We start from the raw sequence: 20,887 nt of genomic DNA on the forward strand, positions 1-20,887 counted from the left end.
TGTCTGTTGTTGAGTGTGTGTGAAAGTGTGTGAAAGTGTGTGAGCAGCTGCAGTATCAGTTCAGTCACTGTGACTCTGACTGACGGAGGTTTTTGTACGACTCTTTATCACTGTGTGAACACATTGTTACTGTTGATGTAGTGATAACTCTGACAGTAATAATGTCCAGCATCTTCAGTCTGGACTCCACTGATGGTCAGAGTGAAATCACTGTTAGATCCACTGCCACTGAATCTAGATGGAGTTCCTGACTGGAGGCTTTTTGTATAATAAATCAGGAGTTTAGGAGCTTCTCCAGGTTTCTGTAAGTACCAGGATATACATTTATCATTCCCACTACAATTGGGCACATCTTTGCTGGTTTTACAGTTGATGTTCACAGTTTGTCCTGGTTGAGCTGCTGTCATTGAGGGACTCTGAGTGACGGTGATCTGTCCTCTACACTCTGAAACACACAACAAGAAGAAAATCAACTCAAAACTTTGACAATATACTTGAAGAAATGAATTGATATCAAACTTGTGCTCCACAAACCTTGAGCAAACGCTGTGAGAGTCCAGATGAAGATGATGATGAAGGTCATGTTGATGAAGATTGTTGTGTGTGTCAGTGATGAAGTGTTAAACTCACAGCACTATAAACACTCTCAGAGCACTGAAGCATCTGATCAATATGCAAATGAACTCATTCTGTATTTAAATGAGGCTCTAAATTCATGTTATCTTGCACTACATCACTGTGCCACTAGAGGGCGGTGTGAACAGACAGACACACTGATGAACAGGAACGGACGAGGTGAATAATAATGAGTTAATGCAGTGATGAATTTATTCGATGGGGCTCCAGTGTGTATTTAAACAGTTAAACACTATATATTATAGCACTGTATGCAATTGCGCCACTTAAAGTGACAAACAGGCACTGTAGTCCTGGCCTAAAGTCACTGGTTGAGCCAAAGGATACATACAGGCTGTCTAATATAGTGACCTACAAATTGGCCGTAACAGGTTATATGGCCAATGTAAGACAAACTCTTGGTCTTTAGACAGCTTTAATGCACATGAACATCCTCTAGCATAATAGGATTAACTTGTAGCTTGAATTGTTATTGGGATCTTTTACAGCTCAGAAACTTCAATCCAGAAACGCTTTGAATCGTGTAGTAGACGGTACAGCAATGGCCATGTGTCTTTCCAAATAAAATATGAGTCTTTAAGTATCTCTTTATGGAAGTATTATTCTATGTACTATATTAAAATAGACAGATAATATCGTCTTTTTCCTTCAGTTGAACGGCAATACATTCAGTCACGTCTGGCAACAACAAATATGTTTTCAATAGTATAGTATAAAATGAATATTAATATGAAAATGAATGATCTGTATTTTGGAAATAATTAATTATATTGGGATTTATTAAACTTTATGAAACTATAATGAATTTAGGCCTATATGCATTTTTTTATGCTACAAGTCAATCTATTGAACCATTTACAGACTTTCATAAAGAGATCTGAAAGGATTTGTTGTCCTGTGGCTCCCTCTGGTGGACAGCATTAGTATTATGACCTTCATCTCTGAATCCCATTCATATAAATGACTGATTTAAAAAAAGTTTCTGAAACTCGGCATGTTTACTCAGAAAGTCTTGTTGTCCATGTGTATGAAGTTCTGTCAATTTTGGATTCAAACATTCAAACTGATGGAAACTGATAGAAAAATAGATTTCTTCTCCTGTGGTTCCCTCTAGTGGACAACATTAGTACAACATGTTGTAGTTCGTCTGCCATTCAACTTTTTTTTCGATCTCCTAAACCACTTGACTGATTCACACGAAATTTTGCATGTCATCTATAGACACTAATGACAAAAGTTATCAAAAGAATTTTAATTAGTCAAAGCGTTTAGAAGATAGTTCATTTAGCCATGGCTCAATACACTTATAAAACTATTTCTTCTCAACAATCTGATGAATCCAAATTCTGTTGATCACTTGTTTGATGTCTTCAGGGTATCTAGATGATACACAGATAAATTTGGGGTTAAATAGACAAATGGTCTAGGATGAACCCTTCAGTGTTTGGATCTCTGATAATCTCACCTGTGCTCGATATTCTCAGTCGTCTGAAGCTCTAAAATGATGTTATTGACTTCAAATCTTCTCATCTGCTGCAGCCTCATATTTGTGAATGAACTTATTCAGTGTTTCTAGCACAAATCACTGTGACTCTGACTGACGGAGGTTTTTGGACTCTTTACGGGTCACTGAGGTCACCAGGATAGAGGTTGATGATCCCAACTCTGATAGACGTCAGGACTGCTTTTACAGGACATGGTGAATGTGTTTCCTAGATGAACAGATTTCACTGCAGGCGTCTGAGTCTCTTCACCAACTGATTTATGATTATTTATAATGTTTCCTGAGGTGCACTTATAATGTTCATATGATTTTTACATCAAATAATTGTCATAATTTAGAAATAAATGGCTATTTCCACTCTGATTTTAGCGCTCTGATGTTTATGGAAACTTCTCGAATACTATCACTACATTTTTACTATTACAGCTGTCTAAATGAACGAATGGTGAAAAGTGTTGATTATTGTCTTATATTTAGATCTGTTCATCACAGGGAAGGTTGCAGTGATGAGAAACTGAGCAGATGACAGACAGTCTGTTGATGGTGTGAATGCAGTGATCTCGTCATTACAACTAAATTTCTGCACTCCAGAAATGCTTTCACCATAACTAACAATGCAAACACGATGTAAATCCAGTCAGAGATTGATTGTGTAGTGTAAGAGCGTCACTGATTATAACAGGAGTGTCCAGATAAACTCTCGCTGTGTGATCGACAGCTTCAGTTCCTCACATCTTTACTGTATAACTAAGATTAGGAAGAAAAAATAATAAAAGTACATGATCAAAAATATCAAGGACTTTAAAATATTGAGTGAGTGGAAATGAGGATAAATAAACCATAAATGATCTAAAAATTATGATAAAATTCAAAAGAATTTATAATTAGCTTAAACAATACTGATGAAGCTCAACAAAGCTGATATTAAGATCATATTTGTGTTTCTGCACTGTTGAGTGTGTGTGAAAGTGTGTGAAAGTGTGTGAGCAGCTGCAGTATCAGTTCAGTCACTGTGACTCTGACTGACGGAGGTTTTTGTACGACTCTTTATCACTGTGTGAACACATCTTTACTGTTGATGTAGTGATAACTCTGACAGTAATAATGTCCAGCATCTTCAGTCTGGACTCCACTGATGGTCAGAGTGAAATCACTGTTAGATCCACTGCCACTGAATCTAGATGGAGTTCCTGACTGGACGGGTGCTTGCATAATAAATCAGGAGTTTAGGAGCTTCTCCAGGTTTTTGTAAGTACCAGCTCAGGAGGGCTGGATCTCTGCTAGTTTTACAGGTCACAGTGACTGATTGTCCAGTTTGAGAGAGCAGCTCTGAGGGAGTTTGAGTCACTGTCACCTGACCAACAGATTCTGACAAGAGAGAAAGATTAGAAATCACAAACACTTTTGCAACCATATATCTTCACAACACATAAAAATAACAAGTAAATAATGTCTGTAATCTTTACTGACACAAACCTCGACATAATACTGCCAGCGTCCAGATCAATATGGTGCTGAAAGTCATTTTTGTTGGTTGTAGGTTCAGTTCTAGTGAAAAACAGTTGTTGATCATGTTTGATGTTTGACAGAGTTATAAACACATGCAGAGCACTGAAGCGTGTGTCGCTCATGTAAAACACTCTCTCTACGCAAACGCTTCAGCAGTGACAGGTTTAAGATGGTTTAATGTGGTTTCATTGAGATTTCATAAAACATTTCACATGTTAATATAATCCTTTATTGATAAAGCAACATCAGACAGGAGCAACATCACCAACATCATGAGTACAAGTGTGATATTGCTTTTATACAACAGTTTAATGAACAGGAATCTATTATTGAGAATTTTACATTTTAGTAATTTATATTGCCAGTTTTGTTCTGCTAACTGAAATATTTCCAAACTAAGCCGCAGAAGAACAAACTGCAGCGACTCTGAGAAACACAATAATTCCTGTTTGATTAATGATATAATATAATAATGATTAATTGACTCACTCATGAAGTCAGTCTCTTGTCTCCATCTACTGGTGAATCACTATAAAATCACCAGCACTAATGCTGCAGGTAAACACATCTGTCCTGTGATGATGGAGGATCTGTTTCTGTCATGAAACTCAACTCAAGCTTTATGTATCACTGGAGCCATATGTTTTAGGCATGAAACGTTATCATTGTTGAGATTCATATGCTGATTCTTGATATCTGTGTGTATTCAGAGTGTCTGTTTTAAAAAAAATATATGTGAACAATTATTCATATTTTTCAAGTTATGATCACCAGGGATGAGTATCAAGAGATGCAGTCACAATACTGTTATCAATGATGTGCAGTTTTTAAAACATAACCTATATAATCAGAAACTAGACTCTGAATGAGATCAGTAAATGAGAGGATTACATGTTGATTACATTCTTATCATCAAGCCAACATCATCAGATCACATTTTCTTTTGCTGTTCTTGCCATTACAAACACAGTTAAAACAGCCAAAGAAAAAGTAACATTAAAAAGTCAAGAGTCAAACTGCTTAACTAAAGCAAGCACTAACCACCATAATGGTGACCTCAACCAGAACTTATTTTCAATGAGACATCAACATCTAAACCTCTGTTAATTCTCAATAAGAACTGCTGTAGACATCTGACAGAAATAAAGTCAGTCTGGTTAGTAATAAGTGAAGCTGGTAATGCTGTTTGTGGAGTTGTTTAATCAGATCTTGAGAGATTTAATGTCTTTTATCTTCAGTTGATTTCATCTGACTGAAATCAGTTATAGTTCTTGTGTTTCTTTTTCCTTCAGTGATTCTGCTTGTTTACAGCAGGTGTTCATCACTAATGCTCAATCATTACTTACTTAATTAATCACTTAATTAACTTCAACACTGATTCAGTGTTATCTTTTCAGCCTTAGTGTTTAATGTTCTGATGTCTGAGTTTTTTGAGGTCACCATTGTGCAGAAGAGTAGAGCCTGTGCTTCAGTCCAGCAAAGGAATGAAAGTTAGGGATGTTGTTTTGTCTTATTTAAAAGCAGTAGCTGTATAGTTGTTGATGCAGTGATAGTTATATCAGCTCATGTGTGTGCTGTTGTTGGCTAATGGTTAACTGCAAGAGATGTACTTTTTACAGAGAATGTTTCACAAAATTAATTCTAGAAAAACCTGTAAAGTAACTATTTTTGTAAAAGCTTCAAAGAAAATTAGGATATGAATTAGGATGTTTTTGTTTGGCAGACACTTTTGCCAGTCATTGACCGTTATTAGTGTAAACATTTGGCGCCCTGTGCTGCCCTGCATTTAACTGTTTTTTAGCGTTTATTTTTTTAACAGTGCAGCTGCAGTATCAGTTCAGTCACTGTGACTCTGACTGACGGAGGTTTTTGTACGACTCTTTATCACTGTGTGAACACATCTTTACTGTTGATGATGTGCCAACTCTGACAGTAATAATGTCCAGCATCTTCAGTCTGGACTCCACTGATGGTCAGAGTGAAATCACTGTTAGATCCACTGCCACTGAATCTAGATGGAGTTCCTGACTGGAGGAGGTTTGTTGCATAAATCAGGAGTTTAGGAGCTTCTCCAGGTTTCTGTAAGTACCAGCTCAGAGCGTCTGGATCACTGCTAGTTTTACAGGTCACAGTGACTGATTGTCCAGTTTGAGAGAGCAGCTCTGAGGGAGTTTGAGTCACTGTCACCTGACCAACAGATTCTGACAAGAGAGAAAGATTAGAAATCACAAACACTTTTACAACCATATATCTTCACAACACATAAAAATAACAAGTAAATAATGTCTGTAATCTTGACTGACACAAACCTCGACATAATACTGCCAGCGTCCAGATCAATATGGTGCTGAAAGTCATTTTTGTTGGTTGTAGGTTCAGTTCTAGTGAAAAACAGTTGTTGATCATGTTTGATGTTTGACAGAGTTATAAACACATGCAGAGCACTGAAGCGTGTGTCGCTCATGTAAAACACTCTCTCTATGCAAACGCTTCAGGAGATTGTGGGCAAGTTTAAGATGGTTTAATATTCTGTTTCATTCAGACTTCAGAAACATGTTAATAATCCAGAGCCCCTTTTTTTTCAGAAAATCTGCACAAATTTAATTGTGAATTTGCTGCTGTAAAACAGTTCAGTAAACAAGAAGCTTAAAATTTAGACACAATATTAACAGTTACTTGGTCTGTTTTTGTACGGCCAACTGAAATATTTGCAAAAAAACCACAGTGTGACTCATAATAGTTCCTGAATGAAATAGTGTTTTGAATGAATCATTTGAGTGAATGAATCAATTATTCACCCATGAAGACTGTCCCTTGTTTCCAAAGACATAATAGGTGCTTCTCAATACTAAAAATTGATGCTTCCTCATTTCCTCACTCCTCCATCCTCCAGCCCGTGACCCGGAAACCGATCGAACACCTCAGGGAGGTGTGTATGCTTCCCTCGCATCCTGAGGGGGTGGAGCTAAGACGCAAGGAAAAGAAGTGAGAGGAGGAAATGAGGATGCAAAAATAATAAATGAGAAGAACCCTATGGCTGTGTCCCAATTCAGAGGCTGCATCCTTCGAAGGCCACATTCAGAGGTCAGTTGCGTCTCTGCTGTGCGACGAAGGCTCCTTCAAATGCGTCCCACTGAGCAAATTACGTCCAGAAGACGTCTTTTTGAGGTCTTGTCTCAGGTTGAAAAGACGTCCACTGAGGGGCCAGAATGAAAGTTTTTATGACGTCTTTTTTTGACGTCTTCTGGACATCCGATATAGACGAACAAGCAGAATCACCAAAGGAGAAAAATCACAATTTTTAAGCCACCATCGTGGAGATGAGTGTTTGCTTTAGTTGGGCTCTTGACCCTTCTTAATAATAGTTTTTGTTTGGGCTGTTTCAACTGAGTCAAAACAGCCAGATAAGCAAAGAGAAATGATCAGGTGTCGGTTATGTTTTCACTTAATCATTATTTGATCTGAATCACTGAACTCATTTAGAGCCCAATCTCTGAGTTATATTAATGTTATTGATTACAGCAGCACTGTGATTCTACAGCACAAGATCAGCTTTATCAATATAATCTGAAAGATTTTACATGATAAAAAAAAAATCTTTCTTTTAGACACACACAGACATCAAGAATCAACCTGTGAATCTCAACAACGGTGACAAGCAACATATTCTGATCAACAGATCAACTCTGAACATTAGAAAACAAGCTACTAAAAAGTCACAAAAAAACAGCAAAATTTAAATAGTGAGAATAAAGAAAATTACTAAGACAATTCAGCTCATAATTTATTCATGAAGCAATGCATGATGGGAGCCATGGGTGAATTTTGATTGGTGGCTCCCAGAATGCACTGCAACATGCTTTTTGATGGTCACCACTGTTGAGATTCACAGGCTGATTTTTGATGTCTGTGTGTGCCTAAAAGAAATATATTTTATTTTTTGTTCAGCACACCTTTTCTGAAATCATTTGAATCATATTGTAAAAGCTCAGAGGTTGGACTCTAAATGAGTTCAGTGATTCAGATCAAATAATGATTATGTGAAAACATAACCAACACCTGATCATTTCTCTTTGCTTATCTGGCTGTTATGACTCAGTTAAAACAGCCCAAACAAATTTTAACATAATAAGGCAAGGGACAAGAGCCCAACTAAAGCAAACACTCATCTCCACAATGGTGGCTTAAAAATTTAGATTTTTCTCCTTTGGTGATTCTGCGTGTTCGTCTATATCGGATGTCCAGAAGACGTCAAAAAAAGACGTCATAAAAACTTTCATTCTGGCCCCTCAGTGGACGTCTTTTCAACCTGAGACAAGACCTCAAAAAGACGTCTTCTGGACGTAATTTGCTCAGTGGGGTCCTTCATTTCCTGTGAAATGAAATATACAAAGATGCTCTGCGTCTGAAATCGAATACTTCCCTATCTGGTAGGTGAAAAACAGTACACCAACATGTTATGTCCGAATACATAGTATTTGAAAAACTCTAGGCGAAAAGTCCCTGGATGACCTACTACTTCCAGCGAGATTCTGCGGTGTGCATTCGATGGACACTTTACTATCCCATGAGGCCACGGGAGAGGATTTATGAATGGAGGTGAAGTGACGCAACTGACGCTGGTAGGTCACATGATAATGACGACATGGCGAATGTAGTACTTCTGGATTAAATTAATACTACACATATAAAACATACTTTTTGAATGATCGCAAAATAAGTTTAAATTCAAATGTAGTGTAAGGCCCGCCCAATTGGCCCGATGGCGGTTTTCCACCGGGCCGGGAAGGTTTCTTGCGCATTCAGTCTTTTCAGTGTGGCAAAGTAGTTTAATTCCAAGTAAACTTTTATCTGACTCCATGTTATTATGACCTCGAATTTAGTTTAGAATGTCAATTAATTATTGGTCATTTGTATAACAATTTAGCTATACATTTGATTACTCTATTTAACTCTTTACTCTTATTGTACTCGTTCATTCGGATTCCTATAACGCTTTGAGTCTCGCACCGGCCGGGCATATGATCTCATACGCACAATCTCGTCAGTCTTGGTCATTAGACAGAGGCGATGACTAATATTCTAGAGGCCGTACCCACTTTGCTCATTCTAGAATACGTTTATTTAGTCCCCATAGATCTGAACACACCGAATTAAGGTAAGATTACTTTTAACTAGGGGCCATGACCATTACCATAAAATCAGGCTGACCAATTTAGCTTCCTCTAGTGGTAACTTTACATAATCACACAGTGGTTTACCCACAGACACTTAGTTAGAATAATCTCACCATAACCAGAGGTTGAGGCCCATCCTGTTTAGATTGATCTAGCAACACTTTGTTGCTCTAAAAGGAAAAAACCCATTATTAGCCTACACAGTCTAAGTATACTTAACTAATGCCAATGTGCTAGTCGGAGCTCTAAAACATCAGCTGGTGTGCCCCACTGCTCCACCTAAACTGTACTTTAGTCCGTTACTAACCTGAGCGTAGATTTGTGGGGTTATGGACTTAACGTAATCTACTGGAGTCAATAATTTCAGAGTAAGTCAGAATAAAGTCAAATGTAACAATTTATTAGTCAGGTAAATGTATCATGCCAATTACATAATAATCTCAAAGATGATCAATACAAACATCAAATGCTCAGAAACAGAGTAAAAGATGAATACCTGACATTAGAAAAATGCACATTGCAATGTGGGCTCATCTGCACAGGATCGAGCCCTGAGCCTCCTGCAACATCTCTTTAAATACCCAGACCAAGACAGAAACTTCTTTCAAATGGAAACATGACTTCACAATGGTAATTTGCATTAATCAGGGTCCCAGACTGAGTAGTTTACACCTTTTAGGGACACACCCATTACAGAGAGCAAAATATCTCTAAAGTCTTTAAACCTTTATTACTTTCTGGTTTACTTCTATGGGAATGAGACCCTTGTACCAGTCGCACTGAGACATTTCAAATGATACCAAACATGTATAGTATTGTATGATAACTGTTCACATTGAACCATATAGATTTTGGGTGAATTTCAGGTCATCTCCGTATGTAGAGAGAAGAGATGGGGGAAGAGGGGGTGAAGGAAGGGAAATGTAGATTAAGGCATTGCTGAGGTGTGATCGACTCAGTGTGATTGCGTCTCGAATGGGGACGCTAATTTTGCAAGAGAGAGTTCAAATGTTAATTTCCTTTGTTTTCTCAAAGAGTGGCCCTTTCTTGGTCCAGGCACTCTGGCATCAGTCTTACAGGAGCATGAAAACACCTGCAGATACATGATGAAAAAACAAGAACATGTGGCCAAATTATGAACCTCATAGATAAAAGAATATATAAATGTATTTTTTTTTTGAGGTGCACATGCATGACAAACACATTTATAGTTATTTTGAGTGTTTCTCCCAGCCAATACAGATATGTGGGGCCCAGATGGGTGTCACCTGGGCTGCCTAACTGGGGCCCAGCCGATTTTGTCCACGGTTTCCAAGGCCCCACATGGGTTAGTCCAGATGAATTGAACACTGCTCAGTGTGCACACTACAGGCTGTTAAATGTAACACAGAAACATGCTGGAGTTAATGAGATAATTAGGTGATAATGAGCAGAATCACTGAAGGACAGAGAAACAACAAGAACTATGACTTCAGCCACAGCCTTCGATGAAATCAACTGAAGATAAAAGACATTAAATCACTGAAGATCTGATTAAACATCTCCACAAACAGCATTACCAGGTTCACTTATTACTAACCAGACTGACTTTATTTCTGTCACACACCTACAAAAGTTGTTATTGAGGTTTCCAGAGGCCCAGACAAAATCGGCTGGGCCCCAGTTAGGCAGCCCAGGTGACACCCATCTGGGCCCCACCATGCTGTGTTGGCTGGGCTGGAGTCACAGGATCATCAAACTTTGAGACAGTTGAGTTTGACTAACAGAGAGACGAGGTTTGTTCATATTCATTAGTTTACATCTGAAACATAAATTCGGTTAAAAGTTTAAAATAAATTCTTATCTTGCTTATCAGTTAAAACTTGGTGTCAGTAAGTTAAATAAAACACAAAATACATGCTTAAATAAATACATGTGTAGTTAAGTCCATAAATAATGCATTTATATTTTTAATTTATAGAGTTATGCATAAATAATTTCATAAATATGAATGCATGCATACATAAACAAATAAAGTAATTATTCCAGAGGCTTAGATATGTATCCTTCTTATTTTTCAGTGCAGATATAGACTGTTTTCTGTGAATGAACAAGATTTCAGATTCATTAGTGAAATAACGAGAAGAATAATAAAGTGCAGTAAACAGTGAAACTATTCACACTACAGACCAGTGTGTTTATAATGAAGACAATACATTAAAATAATATGTCAGTTTGCAATATCAAGCAGCACAATGAGCTGTTTTATACATCTGAAAATAAGTGTAAGCGGATCATACCGGAAGACACACACTGAATTTAAAAATGATGTTAAACATAAGGTGGTGTCATAGAGGCCCATTCGACCGCTCCGGACACATCGACACAACGTTCAACATGACGCTGTTCATCACTCACACTTACAAATCAATGACTTTCATCACAAATATCACAGTTTATACATCTAAAAATAAGTGTAAGCGGATCATACCGGAAGACACACACTGAATTTAAAAATGATGTTAAACATAAGGTGGTGTCATAGAGGCCCATTCGACCGCTCCGGACACATCGACACAACGGTCAACATGACGCTGTTCATCACTCACTCTTACAAATCAATGACTTTCATCAAAAATATCACAGCATTGTGCAGCATATAAACCACTGAGCTTTAAACTCCAGACGGACAGAGGAAAACCTTTCAGAGGTGAGGATGTGCTGGTTTGTGTTTTTGTATAACTCAATATGTAAAATCACATTAATGATCAACTAAATGCTGTGAAAATAGCAGCTAATGTCTATTGCATATATAGATATTCATATGTGAATGAGGTTATGAAGGGAATGAGGCAGTAGAGGGCGATACTGATTATTCCTTAAATATCTGCCACACATCTTCCTCTTGGAGCTCGTGGACATGCTGGAAATCACTAGAATGAGAGTTGAGGTCTGGACTGTGTTCTGATAGAGGACTGTGTGTGTTCATCAAGTGGAAGTTGATTTGATTGTTTTGCTGCTTGAGGTTTCTGCAACTATTTATGAGTGTTTGATGTTTTTATACTTGTGATTTATGTCAGTATTGTTGTTCTTTTGTATAATAACCACACCTTGATCCACATGTTGATCCATATCTCAAATAAAAGCAACTAATGGAACTTTGTGTTTTATAATCGATGCCCCACAGTGATTTTACTATTTAACTAGTTCTCATGAAACTTTATTACAGAGGTTGCAGATGCAGTCAGGAGTTCACTTGCTCTCCAGTGTTCACGGACCAGATCTGACTGATCCAATATGGTGGACGACTCACATGTAGATCTCAATCATGTCACTGATCTATAAGAGCACAAAATCTCAAGGCAGATATACATTTTCCACAACATTTTTAGTCTAAAGAGGGTATGAATATGAGGAAATTTAACAGTGACACTGATGGACTTTGTCTAGTTGTTTGTCTCAGCTAATGCTTTGAATTCTGACCTCAATAATTTATTAAAAAAAGCTGAATTTTGATGATTTTATTTCAGATGGTTGTGTGACGATGTTTCAGATCCTCCTTTGAGCAGCTGCAGTATCAGTTCAGTCACTGTGACTCTGACTGACGGAGGTTTTTGTACGACTCTTTATCACTGTGTGAACACATCTTTACTGTTGATGTAGTGGTTACTCTGACAGTAATAATGTCCAGCATCTTCAGTCTGGACTCCACTGATGGTCAGAGTGAAATCACTGTTAGATCCACTGCCACTGAATCTAGATGGAGTTCCTGACTGGAGGCGGTTTGTAAAATAAATCAGGAGTTTAGGAGCTTCTCCAGGTTTCTGTAAGTACCAGGCTAAATAATGTCCATAATAACTATTGTAATACACATCTCTGCTGGTTTTACAGTTGATGTTCACAGTTTGTCCTGGTTGAGCTGCTGTCATTGAGGGACTCTGAGTGACGGTGATCTGTCCTCTACACTCTGAAACACACAACAAGAAGAAAATCAACTCAAAACTTTGACAATATACTTGAAGAAATGAATTGATATCAAACTTGTGCTCCACAAACCTTGAGCAAACGCTGTGAGAGTCCAGATGAAGATGATGATGAAGGTCATGTTGATGAAGATTGTTGTGTGTGTCAGTGATGAAGTGTTAAACTCACAGCACTATAAACACTCTCAGAGCACTGAAGCATCTGATCAATATGCAAATGAACTCATTCTGTATTTAAATGAGGCTCTAAATTCATGTTATCTTGCACTACATCACTGTGCCACTAGAGGGCGGAGTGAACAGACAGACACACCACTGATGAACAGGAAGTTTATTCGATGACTTATATATATATATTTATATATTATAGCACTGTATGCAATTGCGCCACCCAAAGTGACAAACAGGTACTGTAGTCCTGGCCGTAACAGGTTATATGGCCAATGTAAGACAAACTCTTGGTCTTTAGACAGCTTTAATGCACATGAACATCCTCTAGCATAATAGGATTAACTTGTAGCTTGAATTGTTATTGGGATCTTTTACAGCTCAGAAACTTCAATCCAGAAACACTTTGAATCGTGTAGTAGACAGTACAGCAATGGCCATGTGTCTTTTCAAATAAAATATGAGTCTTTAAGTATCTCTTTATGGAAGTATTATTCTGTGTACTATATTAAAATAGACAGATAATATTGTCTCTTTCCTTCAGTTGAACGGCAATACATTCAGTCACGTCTGGCAACAACAAATATGTTTTCAATAGTATAGTATAAAATGAATATTAATATAAAAATGAATGATATGTAAGTATTTTGGAGATTACAGTTTTTTGCAAACTAATTATATTGGGCTTTATTAACTTTATGAAATAAAGTTATAATGAATTTATAATGAATTTAGGCCTATATGCATTTTTATACTACAAGTCAATCTATTGAACCATTTACACAGACTTTCATAAAGAGATCTGAAAGGATTTGTTGTCCTGTGGCTCCCTCTGGTGGACAGCATTAGTATTATGACCTTCATCTCTGAATCCCATTCATATAAATGACTGATTTAAAAAAAGTTCCTGAAACTCGGCATGTTTACTCAGAAAGTCTTGTTGTCCATGTGTATGAAGTTCTGTGAATTTTGGATTCAAACATTCAAACTGATGGAAACTGATAGAAAAATTGATTTCTTATCCTGTGTTTGATGTTTGACAGAGTTATAAACACATGCAGAGCACTGAAGCGTGTGTCGCTCATGTAAAACACTCTCTCTATGCAAACGCTTCAGGAGTGACAGGTTTAAGATGGTTTAATGTGGTTTCATTGAGATTTCACAAAACATTTCACATGTTAATATAATCCTTTATTGATGAAGCAACATCAGATGAACAGGATGAACAGGAGCGCTGTTTAATCCCAATATCAGACCAACATCACGATTACAAGTGTGATATTGCTTTTATATTATTGAACATTTATAGATTCTACATTTCAAAATGCAAAAAATTAGGCAGCCTAAAACTAACTCTGAGCCTTGGTTGAATGACACGGCTCGTGCTGTCAGACGCGAGTGCCGTAGAGCTGAGCGCAAATGGAAAAAGGACAGACTGCATGTATCACTTCAAATGCTAAGGGACTGCTGGCGTCATTATCAGACAATTGTGAAAGATGCTAAAAGACAGTATTTATCTGGAATGATTCTGTCAAACTGTAACAAGCCTCGTGTTTTGTTTAAGACTATTGATTCTGTTCTTAATGCTCCACAAACAGTCTGTATTGATGCACTTTTTATTGATAAGGTCACTTCCACTAGAGCTCTTATTTCACCTTCTGCTTATGACCCCTCAATCCCTGTCCTCTGTTCTGCTGTTTTTGACAGGTTTGAGCCTGTGACCTTGTCTGTGTTACAGGAGACTGTTGATCATTTGAAGCCCTCAGGTTCTCCACATGATGCTGTTCCTCCTCGGCTTTTTTAAAGAGGTCTTTCCTACTGTAGGGCCATATGTTCTTGCAGTTGTTAATAGCAGTCTGTCTTCATTTGTGGCTCCTAAAAATTTTAAACATGCAGTAGTGCAACCTCTGATTAAAAAACCTGGTCTGGATCCTGTAGATCTTGCAAATTTTAGGCCTATCTCCAAACTACCTTTTCTTTAAAAAATCCTTGAAAAGATAGTCTGCAGTCAATTAATGGCCTTTTTGAAAGCCCATAATAATGTTCCAGTCTGGTTTTAAAACTTTGCACAGCACAGAATCTGCTCTTTTAAAAGTGTTTAATGATATATTTTTAGCTACTGACTGACTGTGTTATTCTTGTGCTTCTTGATTTAACTGCTGGACCATGAAATCCTGATCTCACGTTTGGAGCAGTGGGTGGGCATCAAGCATTAGCACTTGAATGGTTTCGGTCCTACCTGGATGGTTGGACTTTCTGTGTCAGTTGTGGTGACTCTGAGTCCTCCTCTGCTCCTCTCTCTTGTGGGGTCCCACAGGGCTCAGTTTTAGGCCCACTTCTCTTCTCTTTGTATTTGCTCCCACTAGGTTCAATAATCAGGAAGCATGGCATGTCTTTCCACTTTTACGCAGATGATTTATGTGCCTCTTAAAGAGAACGACACTGTCGGACTGTTACTCGAGTGTCTTGCTGATATACAGGCCTGGATGTCTCTTACTTTTTTAAATTTTAATGTAAAAAAGACAGAGGTGATGGTTTTTGGTGGCACCGTTGGGACCCCTTCTGTTGATTTGGGGGCCTTGGCCCAGTACAACAAGCAAACAATCACTAACCTAGGGGTTAAAATCGACGCTGACCTCAAGCTTGACAGTCAGATCAGGGCAGTCGTTAAATCAAGCTTTTTTCAATTGAGGCAGCTGGCCAAAGTAAAGCCATTTCTTTCGAGGCAACACTTTGAGACAGTAATCCACGCCTTTGTTACCACTCGGCTGGATTACTGTAACGCACTGTATGTGGGGGTTAGTGGGTCTTCTGTTGCTCGTCTGCAGATGGTTCAAAACGCTGCAGCACGTCTGTTAACGCAAATACGAGCACATTTCCCCTATTTTAGCCTCACTTCACTTGCTGCCCATACATTTTAGGATCCATTTTAAAATTCTCTTATTTGTTTTTAAATCTCTAAATGGTCTTGCTCCACCCTACGTTTCTGAGCTGGTACACCCTTATACACCCACCCGTTCTCTCAGGTCAGCTGATCAGCTGCTCCTGAATGTGCCCAAAACAAACGGATGCTCAGAGGGGACCGTGCCTTTGCTGTAGCAGCTCCTAAACTGTGGAATGATCTGCCTCTGCCCGTTAGACGGGCCTCTTCATTGTCTTCTTTTAAGTCACTTCTTAAAACCCACCTTTTCTCTTTGGCCTTTGACTGATTTTGACATTTGTTTCATTTGAAACAATTGACATTTGAAAATTAACATCTATTATTAATAAAATGCAGCAACTGAAATCAGTCAGATCTCAAACGTGTGACTGATCCATAAGAGCACAAAATCTCTTTCTGACGTCTATAATTATTAAGAGTGGCAGATTAATTTAGATGATTTTATTTCAGATGTTTGTGTGACGATGTTGTTTCAGATCCTCCTTTGAGCAGCTGCAGTATCAGTTCAGTCACTGTGACTCTGACTGACGGAGGTTTTTGTACGACTCTTTATCACTGTGTGAACACATATTTACTGTTGATGTAGTGTACACTCTGACAGTAATAATGTCCAGCATCTTCAGTCTGGACTCCACTGATGGTCAGAGTGAAATCTCTGTTAGATCCACTGCCACTGAATCTAGATGGAGTTCCTGACTGGAGGCGGTTGGTCCAATAAATCAGGAGTTTAGGAGCTTCTCCAGGTTTCTGTAAGTACCAGGCTAAATAATGTCCTTCAGAACTATAATAATACACATCTGTGCTGGTTTTACAGTTGATGTTCACAGTTTGTCCTGGTTGAGCTGCTGTCATTGAGGGACTCTGAGTGACGGTGATCTGTCCTCTACACTCTGAAACACACAACAAGAAGAAAATCAACTCAAAACTTTGACAATATACTTGAAGAAATGAATTGATATCAAACTTGTGCTCCTCAAACCTTGAGCAAACGCTGTGAGAGTCCAGATGAAGATGATGATGAAGGTCATGTTGATGAAGATTGTTGTGTGTGTCAGTGATGAAGTGTTAAACTCACAGCACTATAAACACTCTCAGAGCACTGAAGCATCTGATCAATATGCAAATGAACTCATTCTGTATTTAAATGAGGCTCTAAATGAAGGTTCAGGAGGAGCTCGTTCATCTCATCCTGTTAATCACAACATCAAATATGTATCATGTAATCATCAATATACTGTGAACTTTAAAAATGTAGCATAAAATTTCATGTTATCTTGCACTACATCACTGCACCACTAGAGGGCGGTGTGAACAGACAGACACACTGATGAACAGGAACAGACTAGGTGAATAATAATGAGTTAATGCAGTGATAAATTTATTCGATGGGGCTCCAGTGTGTATTTAAACGGTTAAACACTATATATTATAGCACTATATGTAATTGCGCCACCCAAAGTGACAAACAGGTACTGTAGTCCTGGCCGTAACAGGTTATATGGCCAATGTAAGACAAACTCTTGGTCTTTAGACAGCTTTAATGCACATGAACATCCTCTAGCATAATAGGATTAACTTGTAGCTTGAATTGTTATTGGGATCTTTTACAGCTCAGAAACTTCAATCCAGAAACACTTTGAATCGTGTAGTAGACGGTACAGCAATGGCCATGTGTCTTTTCAAATAAAATATGAGTCTTTAAGTATCTCTTTATGGAAGTATTATTCTATGTACTATATTAAAATAGACAGATAATATTGTCTCTTTCCTTCAGTTGAATGGCAATACATTCAGTCACGTCTGGCAACAACAAATATGTTTTCAATAGTATAGTATAAAATTAATATTAATATAAAAATGAATGATCTGTAAGTATTTTGGAAATAATTAATTATATTGGGCTGTATTAAACTTTATGAAACTATAATTAATTTAATCCTATGTGCATTTTTTATACTACAAGTCAATCTATTGAACCATTTACAGACTTTCATAAAGAGATCTGAAAGGATTTGTTGTCCTGTGGCTCCCTCTGGTGGACAGCATTAGTATTATGACCTTCATCTCTGAATCCCATTCATAGAAATGACTGATTTAAAAAGTTCCTGAAACTCGGCATGTTTACTCAGAAAGTCTTGTTGTCCATGTGTATGAAGTTCTGTCAATTTTGGATTCAAACATTCAAACTAATGGAAACTGATAGAAAAATAGATTTCTTCTCCTGTGGTTCCCTCTAGTGGACAACATTAGTACAACATGTTGTAGTCCGTCGGCCATTTTGAGTTGCTAAAAACTTTTTTCCGATCTCCTAAACCACTTGACTGATTCACATGAAATTTTGCACGTCATCTATAGACACTAATGACAAAAGTTATCAAAAAGGATTTTAATTAGTCAAAGCGTTTAGAAGATAGTTCATTTAGCCATGGCTCAATACACTTATAAAACTATATCTTCTCAACAATCTGATGAATCCAAATTCTGTTGATCACTTGTTTGATGTCTTCAGGGTATCTAGATGATACACAGATAAATTTGGGGTTAAATAGACAAATGGTCTAGGATGAACCCTTCAGTGTTTGGATCTCTGATAATCTCACCTGTGCTCGATATTCTCAGTCGTCTGAAGCTCTAAAATGATGTTATTGACTTCAAATCTTCTCATCTGCTGCAGCCCTCATATTTGTGAATGAACTTATTCAGTGTTTCTAGCACAAATCACTGTGACTCTGACTGACGGAGGTTTTTGACTCTTTATCACTGAACCAGGATAGAGGTTGATGATCCCAACTCTGATAGACGTCAGGACTGCTTTTACAGGACATGGTGAATGTGTTTCCTAGATGAACAGATTTCACTGCAGGCGTCTGAGTCGCTTCACCAACTGATTTATTATTATTTATAATGTTTCCTGAGGTGCACTTATAATGTTAATATGATTTTTACATCAAATAATTGTCATAATTTAGAAATAAATGGCTATTTCCACTCTGATTTTAGCGCTGATTGTTTACATGTGAAACCTTCTCGAATACTATCACTACATTTTTACTATTACAGCTGTCTAAATGAACGAATGGTGAAAAGTGTTGATTATTGCCTTATATTTAGATCTGTTCATCACAGGGAAGGTTGCAGTGATGAGAAACTGAGCAGATGACAGACAGTCTGTTGATGGTGTGAATGCAGTGATCTCGTCATTACAACTAAATTTCTGCACTCCAGAAATGCTTTCACCATAACTAACAATGCAAACACGATGTAAATCCAGTCAGAGATTGATTGTGTAGTGTAAGAGCGTCACTGATTATAACAGGAGTTTTGGGAAGTGTCCAGATAAACTCTCGCTGTGTGATCGACAACTTCAGTTCCTCAGATCTTTACTGTATAACTAAGATTAGGAAGAAAAAATAATAAAAGTACATGATCAAAAATATCAATGACTTTAAAATATTGAGTGAGTGGAAATGAGGATAAATAAACCATAAATGATCTAAAAATGATGAAAACATCAAAAGATTATCTGAAGAAATACTGATGAAGCTCAACAAAGCTGATATTAAGATCATATTTGTGTTTCTGCTGTTGAGTGTGTGTGAAAGTGTGTGAAAGTGTGTGAGCAGCTGCAGTATCAGTTCAGTCACTGTGACTCTGACTGACGGAGGTTTTTGTACGACTCTTTATCACTGTGTGAACACATATTGACTGTTTGGATAGTGGAAACTCTGACAGTAATAATGTCCAGCATCTTCAGTCTGGACTCCACTGATGGTCAGAGTGAAATCACTGTTAGATCCACTGCCACTGAATCTAGATGGAGTTCCTGACTGGAGGGTGCTTGTTCCATAAATCAAGAGTTTAGGAGCTTCTCCAGGTTTCTGTAAGTACCAGGCAAGACACTGTCCACTACACCTGGAGTCTGGATCACTGCTAGTTTTACAGGTCACAGTGACTGATTGTCCAGTTTGAGAGAGCAGCTCTGAGGGAGTTTGAGTCACTGTCACCTGACCAACAGATTCTGACAAGAGAGAAAGATTAGAAATCACAAACACTTTCACAACCATATATCTTCACAACACATAAAAATAACAAGTAAATAATGTCTGTAATCTTTACTGACACAAACCTCGACATAATACTGCCAGCGTCCAGATCAATATGGTGCTGAAAGTCATTTTTGTTGGTTGTAGGTTCAGTTCTAGTGAAAAACAGTTGTTGATCATGTTTGATGTTTGACAGAGTTATAAACACATGCAGAGCACTGAAGCGTGTCGCTCATGTAAAACACTCTCTCTATGCAAACGCTTCAGCAGTGACAGGTTTAATGTGGTTTAATGTGGTTTCATTGAGATTTCACAAAACATTTCATGAGTTCACAATAATATAATCATTTATTGATATAAAGCAGTATAATGAGCAAGAGCTCTGTTTAGTGTTATTGTCAGATCAAAAGCATGACTGAGAATATGATATTGCTTTTCTACAATAGTTCAGAAAACAAAAAGTTACTAATGAGTAATTTACTCTTTAGACTCAGTATTAAGAGTTACTTTGTTTTTCGGTCCAGCTGAAATGGTTTAAAATGAACATATTGCTGATCAACACATTCCTGAATAAATCAATGTTTGATTAGAGCGACATGATTCTAGATATATTGAGAATCACAATCTTCTTTTGTTTAAAATAGAAATTCTTCCACCATTCTGAACAGACAACTAAACAAAATAACATACAATGTAGACTACTAGAGGTTCTTACAAAATATGAATTTAAAAATGTTTAATTATTTTTTTTTAAATAATTGGTTTTGAATCAAATGATTTGCATAAATGCTTCACTTGTTTCATTACTGGATGAATCAGCATTTTTGAATGAATCTCTTGAATGATTCAGTGACGAATTCATTTTTAACAGTCTCTTGTCTCCATCTGCTGGTGTAACAATCTAATCGATGCAATCGTTATTTGAAGCATCAAGTTACTTTCAAAAG

At 37.5% G+C, this 20,887-nt stretch overlaps 1 pseudogene and 3 gene segments (V, D, J or C); all 4 read right to left on the reverse strand.

Annotated features, from left to right (window-relative positions):
- Nucleotides 1-9: 9 nt before the first annotated feature.
- Nucleotides 10-751, reverse strand: LOC125257856. The segment is given in 2 exon segments: nucleotides 10-445; nucleotides 535-751. Coding segments are annotated over 2 exon segments (387 nt in total).
- A 2,277-nt stretch (nucleotides 752-3,028) lies between these two features.
- LOC125257842 lies at nucleotides 3,029-3,768 on the reverse strand (annotated as a pseudogene).
- A 1,891-nt stretch (nucleotides 3,769-5,659) lies between these two features.
- LOC125257879 lies at nucleotides 5,660-6,098 on the reverse strand (the record flags this gene model as incomplete). The annotated part of the segment is given in 2 exon segments: nucleotides 5,660-5,850; nucleotides 5,959-6,098. Coding segments are annotated over 2 exon segments (288 nt in total), but the record flags the coding sequence as incomplete, so codon positions are not given.
- Nucleotides 6,099-19,445: 13,347 nt separating this feature from the next.
- Nucleotides 19,446-20,163, reverse strand: LOC125257839. The segment is given in 2 exon segments: nucleotides 19,446-19,915; nucleotides 20,024-20,163. Coding segments are annotated over 2 exon segments (432 nt in total).
- Nucleotides 20,164-20,887: the final 724 nt, after the last annotated feature.

The sequence above is a fragment of the Megalobrama amblycephala genome, linkage group LG22, assembly GCF_018812025.1.
Source record: "Megalobrama amblycephala isolate DHTTF-2021 linkage group LG22, ASM1881202v1, whole genome shotgun sequence".
NCBI classification, from domain to species: domain Eukaryota; kingdom Metazoa; phylum Chordata; class Actinopteri; order Cypriniformes; family Xenocyprididae; genus Megalobrama; species Megalobrama amblycephala.